The sequence below is a fragment of the Notothenia rossii genome (genome assembly GCF_949606895.1).
Source record: "Notothenia rossii genome assembly, chromosome: 6".
Taxonomy (NCBI): domain Eukaryota; kingdom Metazoa; phylum Chordata; class Actinopteri; order Perciformes; family Nototheniidae; genus Notothenia; species Notothenia rossii.
In genome coordinates, this window is record NC_136909.1 from 50,463,502 (window position 1) to 50,470,699 (window position 7,198).

At 41.2% G+C, this 7,198-nt stretch overlaps 1 protein-coding gene across 1 annotated transcript; it reads right to left on the reverse strand.

Moving 5' to 3' along the window:
- Positions 1 to 663: 663 nt before the first annotated feature.
- LOC307042242 (uncharacterized protein) lies at positions 664 to 6,901 on the reverse strand. Its single transcript, XM_079686037.1, has 5 exons — positions 6,753 to 6,901; positions 5,995 to 6,383; positions 5,749 to 5,890; positions 5,571 to 5,643; positions 664 to 5,354 (listed from the first exon to the last, which is right to left on the reverse strand). The coding sequence occupies exons 2-5, from the start codon at positions 6,371 to 6,373 to the stop codon at positions 4,452 to 4,454; spliced, it is 1,497 nt and encodes a 498-aa protein (XP_079542163.1). The 5' UTR covers positions 6,374 to 6,383; positions 6,753 to 6,901; the 3' UTR covers positions 664 to 4,451.
- Between the last annotated feature and the right edge of the window lie 297 nt (positions 6,902 to 7,198).

Below are 7,198 nucleotides of genomic sequence, written 5' to 3' on the forward strand. Positions count from 1 at the left end.
AATGCAGCTGTGTACCAAGAGATTTTAGAGCACTACATGCTTCCGTCTGCTGAAAAGCTCTATGGAGATGAGGAATTCATTTTCCAGCATGATCTGGCACCTGCCCACAGTGCCAAAACCACCAGTAACTGGTGTACTGACCATGGCATTACTGTCCTCGATTGGCCTGCAAATTCCCCTGACCTGAACCCCATAGAGAATATGTGGGGTATTGTGAAGAAGAAGCTGAAAGACACCAGACCCAACAATGCTAATGAGCTAAAGGCCGCTATTGAAGCATCCTGGGCATCCATAACACCTCAGCAATGCCACAGGCTGATTGCCTCCATGCCACGCCGCATTGATGCAGTAATCCGTGCAAAAGGATTCCCAACCAAGTACTGAGTGCATTAATGGACATTTTCAAATGTTTGATTGTGTTTTGCTGTTATAAATCTTTTTTTTTTACTTGGTCTGAGGAACTATTCTAATTTTTTGAGATAGGAATTTTGAGTTTTCTTAAGCTGTATGCCATAATCAGCAATATTAAAATAATAAAAGGCTTGCAATATTTCAGTTGATTTGTAATGAATCCAGAATGTATGACATTTTTGTTTTTTTAATTGCATTACAGAAAATAAAGAACTTTATCACAATATTCTAATTTTCTGAGACAGTCCTGTATATATAAATACTTGTTGTTATTCAGGTTTATCTGTACTGTGCTAAAACTTTAACAAATTATAAGAAAAACAAAAGGAAACCTGTAATGCATAAAAATATACAAAATGTCATTACTTTTATGTTATTCCTGAAATATAACTCCAGATGATCTATATATTATCTACTATTCAGATTATTTTCTGGAGTTTCAAAACAATGCATAATTTAGTCTCACCCAAACAGCATCAACAGCAGTGTGCTTCCAGACTCGGCGAGGACACTATCGATACTGACTCAGCAATCACTGTAAGTTATATTCTTGTTTAAATAGACTTCTCTGTTTCATTTATTCTACTCTGTATAATTGTTCTGTAGTTATTGTAGCTAAAACGGCGATTTCTGAGAGATTTTAAAATCTCAGATCTGCTCAACTCCAGGCGTAACTCAGGTCTCAGTGAGTCACGCCCCTCAAGTGTGCATTTCAATAGGCAGGAAGACTCTGCTGATTGCGTGAAGTGCAAAAACATTTTAAATAGCGCATTTCAAATCAGAATAACTCAGTGTGCTTCCAGACTCGGCGAGGACACTATCGATACTGACTCAGCAATCACTGTAAGTTATATTCTTGTTTAAATAGACTTCTCTGTTTCATTTATTCTACTCTGTATAATTGTTCTGTAGTTATTGTAGCTAAAACGGCGATTTCTGAGAGATTTTAAAATCTCAGATCTGCTCAACTCCAGGCGTAACTCAGGTCTCAGTGAGTCACGCCCCTCAAGTGTGCATTTCAATAGGCAGGAAGACTCTGCTGATTGCGTGAAGTGCAAAAACATTTTAAATAGCGCATTTCAAATCAGAATAACTCAGTGTGCTTCCAGACTCGGCGAGGACACTATCGATACTGACTCAGCAATCACTGTAAGTTATATTCTTGTTTAAATAGACTTCTCTGTTTCATTTATTCTACTCTGTATAATTGTTCTGTAGTTATTGTAGCTAAAACGGCGATTTCTGAGAGATTTTAAAATCTCAGATCTGCTCAACTCCAGGCGTAACTCAGGTCTCAGTGAGTCACGCCCCTCAAGTGTGCATTTCAATAGGCAGGAAGACTCTGCTGATTGCGTGAAGTGCAAAAACATTTTAAATAGCGCATTTCAAATCAGAATAACTCAGTGTGCTTCCAGACTCGGCGAGGACACTATCGATACTGACTCAGCAATCACTGTAAGTTATATTCTTGTTTAAATAGACTTCTCTGTTTCATTTATTCTACTCTGTATAATTGTTCTGTAGTTATTGTAGCTAAAACGGCGATTTCTGAGAGATTTTAAAATCTCAGATCTGCTCAACTCCAGGCGTAACTCAGGTCTCAGTGAGTCACGCCCCTCAAGTGTGCATTTCAATAGGCAGGAAGACTCTGCTGATTGCGTGAAGTGCAAAAACATTTTAAATAGCGCATTTCAAATCAGAATAACTCAGTGTGCTTCCAGACTCGGCGAGGACACTATCGATACTGACTCAGCAATCACTGTAAGTTATATTCTTGTTTAAATAGACTTCTCTGTTTCATTTATTCTACTCTGTATAATTGTTCTGTAGTTATTGTAGCTAAAACGGCGATTTCTGAGAGATTTTAAAATCTCAGATCTGCTCAACTCCAGGCGTAACTCAGGTCTCAGTGAGTCACGCCCCTCAAGTGTGCATTTCAATAGGCAGGAAGACTCTGCTGATTGCGTGAAGTGCAAAAACATTTTAAATAGCGCATTTCAAATCAGAATAACTCAGTGTGCTTCCAGACTCGGCGAGGACACTATCGATACTGACTCAGCAATCACTGTAAGTTATATTCTTGTTTAAATAGACTTCTCTGTTTCATTTATTCTACTCTGTATAATTGTTCTGTAGTTATTGTAGCTAAAACGGCGATTTCTGAGAGATTTTAAAATCTCAGATCTGCTCAACTCCAGGCGTAACTCAGGTCTCAGTGAGTCACGCCCCTCAAGTGTGCAATTCAATAGGCAGGAAGACTCTGCTGATTGCGTGAAGTGCAAAAACATTTTAAATAGCGCATTTCAAATCAGAATAACTCAGTGTGCTTCCAGACTCGGCGAGGACACTATCGATACTGACTCAGCAATCACTGTAAGTTATATTCTTGTTTAAATAGACTTCTCTGTTTCATTTATTCTACTCTGTATAATTGTTCTGTAGTTATTGTAGCTAAAACGGCGATTTCTGAGAGATTTTAAAATCTCAGATCTGCTCAACTCCAGGGTAACTCAGGTCTCAGTGAGTCACGCCCCTCAAGTGTGCATTTCAATAGGCAGGAAGACTCTGCTGATTGCGTGAAGTGCAAAAACATTTTAAATAGCGCATTTCAAATCAGAATAACTCAGTGTGCTTCCAGACTCGGCGAGGACACTATCGATACTGACTCAGCAATCACTGTAAGTTATATTCTTGTTTAAATAGACTTCTCTGTTTCATTTATTCTACTCTGTATAATTGTTCTGTAGTTATTGTAGCTAAAACGGCGATTTCTGAGAAATTTTAAAATCTCAGATCTGCTCAACTCCAGGCGTAACTCAGGTCTCAGTGAGTCACGCCCCTCAAGTGTGCATTTCAATAGGCAGGAAGACTCTGCTGATTGCGTGAAGTGCAAAAACATTTTAAATAGCGCATTTCAAATCAGAATAACTCAGTGTGCTTCCAGACTCGGCGAGGACACTATCGATAGGGGAGAGCGGGGTAATGTGAGAATTTTTTTACATTTGCTCTCCTGTAGGCGAGCTAAAATGATATATCAGTAAAATTTACACATTTCCCATTAATTCAGGATGTTTCCTAGCACTGGAAATGATCAGAATGTCTTCAGGACAAAGGGCAGTGAAAATATGATTGTTTTTTAAAAAGTGGTCTTGTGTCTCACTTTACCCCAGCTAAGGGGTGAACTGAGACAGACTAGAGAAATCAAGGGGGTAAAGTGAACCACTTACCTTTTCCACTTTTAAACTACCAAAACAACACATGTTGTAACAGTTAGAATCCTGACAGATAGATTGACAACCACACATTCCAAAACTAATGTCGGATGCGCAACATAATCATGGGGATTGGTCAATTTAGCACATTTTTTAAACAAAGTAACTCCAAACAAAGTCAAATACAACATAATATATTTCAAAGTGCTTTAATAAACATTCAATTAACCCTTTAACCAGTTAGATTAGAACACGATATGATATGAACATCAGCCGCATATTTAAACAAGGCCTACTCTACATTCCAGCCCTGCAGGTTACAGGGAAAGGTGAAGAGTTGCTCTCTCCGTGTTGTTCCTCCAGGCCTATTAGGTTGAGGCAGCTTCTTCACCACATCACCTTTAGGAACATGTGCCACATCCTTTTCTTTCATAGCAAACGTGGGTCTCTCCCACTCTCTGTTGTTTCCCTGGGTTTTTCTGAGGAATTGGGTTAGTATTTCGTCCCCCTCAACCTTCTCAACCATGCCAACATAACGGATACTTCGGTGTTTTGTGGCAAAGTTGACGAGGACGAAGTCACCCACGGACAGATCTTTGTTTCCGGGGTCACTCCTCTCATCTTCAGAGCTCTCAAAATCATCCTCAAATGGGACAGGGTCATCACTCTCCTCCGAGCTGCTATCTATGATTTTCTTCTTGGGTGCCTTCTTTTTCGGTTTTCCCTTTTCTTTGCTATTTTGCTTTTTCCCTGCAAGTTTCTTTTGTCTCTCTTCATAAGCCTGTTCTATGATTTGCTTCTCTGGAGTATCTGTTAAGATGGCTGTCTTCACACGCTTTCGTTTTGTTTGTCCTCTGGGGGGACATTTTGGAAGTGGTATGATTTCCTGAGGAGACACATATCCAGATCGTGAGACAGCTGGCGAGGCACATCCATGTGGACCATGCAAAGTGGATGGAATAGCATCAGCGAGTGGAATAGCATCTGCAGCAGGTGGTTCATCTGCAGGGGGTGGATAATCTGCAGGCCGTGGACCATCCGGATCATCTGAAGTGGATGGACCAGTGGATGCAGGCCGCAGCTCAGGGTTTGGCCGGTCTGACACCATGGATGGTGCAAACGCCTCCTCAGGGAAAATATCTCTGTTATATTATGGGAAGATCCCAGTGGACTTGAAGCCAGAGGTGATATTGCGTGTGTCACTGCTGACAAGAAGGCCTCGTTCACAAATCCTGCAATCTGATAGATGGAGACTGTTTTGCCAGGGTTAGATCTCATCCACCCATCAAGAGCTCGGCTGTATAGGGTCTTGAACGGGCCATACACCGTCACGTCGAGAGGCTGCAAGCGATGGGATGTGTGGGGTGGGAGGGTGAGCAGAACAATACCATTACTCTTTGCTTTCTCCACTGCCTTGAGTGAGATGTGAGCTCTCAGATTATCCAGGATTAGCAGCATGGGATGGTCAGGAGTGCACTTAGTGTGCTTTATCAAGTGATCGAGGAACTCAGGCCAGGTGTCTTCGTTCATCCATCCTGTTCTGGTGGAGGCACCTTTGGCTCCTGGAGGTGCTCCTATCATGAAGTCGTCCTTAAACCTAACTCTGGGGAAGACAAACATGGGAGGTATGGCATTCCCAGCAGCATTCACTGCACACACCACAGTCACCAGTTCTCCTCTCTCAGCTGATGTGATAGAACCAACTTGCTTTTTCCCTTTCTCTGTCACAACCTGAATCAAGTAGAAAGTTTAGAATCAATGGCATGTGCAATCAGTAGGCTACTATTGGTCTAAAGGTACATTTTATTTTGTTGCAGTCCATTCATTTTTTTCTAGTTCACAGGCTCACAACATTACTAATAGCATTAGTTTCAGCATTCTGCCAATAGTTAGCTGGTCATTATCACAAGCCACTCAGTATCAGTCTGCTGCTCTCTAGTAGCTTACCTGCCGTGGCTTTTGTACTGTAAAGACGCCTGTTTCATCCACATTGTAAATCATGTGTGGAGGAAATGTGTGTCTGTTAAAGAAGAGAGGCAAGGGAAGAACCTTATCAGAATCAAAACCAAATCTTACAGGTAAAGCCTCCATAAAACATTTGCAACTAAAGAATTAATTCTGTCACCTGTCCATCACTACAGCCAGATTTGTAAAGAACTCCCCCACTGTAGTCTTATTGAAGGCTATAGCCCTTCCCAGGGATGTTGCCTCCGGAGTTCGGACAGAGAGATGGCGACGGGCTAGAAAGCTGCCAAACCGCTCTACTCCTAAAGAGTGGACAATTCGTTATTATAAGATAAGCTTTGTGGCAAGATCAGTTGGCCTAAGTTGACCTACAGAATCATGTGATCTCTTGTGCACCCTAGCCTACCTGCACATTGTTTCTCCATCCAATTGGCAGGGACAGGGATATGGTTTTTGTCTGCATATTCAAATGCCAGTTCACGGCACTTAACTGGAGCAAGGCCATGGAACTGGTCAGCCAGTTGTTTTAAATGTTGGGCAAGCTCCTCCTCCATCTCATCTGTCAGTATTCTTTTTGCCTCAGCTACTGCACCCCAGGCTACTGATTTAACTCTCCCTTTCTCTATTTTCTTAATGAATCTTTGGAGGGTTGTCTTGTCAATATTTCGTTCCTTTCCTGCTTGTCTTAAGGACTTCTTTCCTTGCATGACCTCTGCAGCTGCACTCTCCATCTCTGTGAGGGGTGTTTGGCCCCAAGATGTCGTCCTGATGTATCGTCTTGGCATGATGACTTTTCTACAATGTTTATGACATTAAAATTAAAACATATGTATTGTAATATTAGACTAAAATATATATAAGACTAAACTTAACTTGTGCTTCATGTCGGGGTAAAGTGAGTCAGCGTCTCACTTTACCCCACAGCATCTGTCTCACTTTACCCCACAGCCACCATTTTAGAAAAAACAACATCTCTAGGCAATTCAGGCTAATCTTTAACTAGCATCAATCACATGGTTTTATATGTTGGAAGTTCATCAACATGTATGATATAAGTTTTTCAACCTGAATCAATTTGCTTTGATACTACAGTTGATTACGTTCGCAGTAAGAAAATTTACTTTTACATGCAACAAACACATTTTTGTGAAAAAAAATACTTACCACAGAACCAGCACCAACTTCTCCTTCATGACAAGTGGGGGGTGGGAAGGGGTTGAAAACATTATGGTCACATGACCGCAAATTTGTTTCTTTGCCTAGTTACAGCGGGTGTCTCACATTACCCGGTGTCCCACATTACCCCGCTCTCCCCTACTGACTCAGCAATCACTGTAAGTTATATTCTTGTTTAAATAGACTTCTCTGTTTCATTTATTCTACTCTGTATAATTGTTCTGTAGTTATTGTAGCTAAAACGGCGATTTCTGAGAGATTTTAAAATCTCAGATCTGCTCAACTCCAGGCGTAACTCAGGTCTCAGTGAGTCACGCCCCTCAAGTGTGCATTTCAATAGGCAGGAAGACTCTGCTGATTGCGTGAAGTGCAAAAACATTTTAAATAGCGCATTTCAAATCAGAATAACTCAGTGTGCTTCCAGACTCGGCGAG

Coding starts and splice junctions, on each gene's coding strand:
- LOC307042242 (XM_079686037.1), bottom strand. CDS start 6,373: ATGCCAAGACGATACATCAGGACGACATCTTGGGGCCAAACACCCCTC. Junction 5,891..5,994: donor GATGGAGAAACAATGTGCAG/GTAGGCTAGGGT, acceptor TCCACTCTTTAG/GAGTAGAGCGGTTTGGCAGC. Junction 5,355..5,570: donor CAGTACAAAAGCCACGGCAG/GTAAGCTACTAG, acceptor TACTTGATTCAG/GTTGTGACAGAGAAAGGGAA.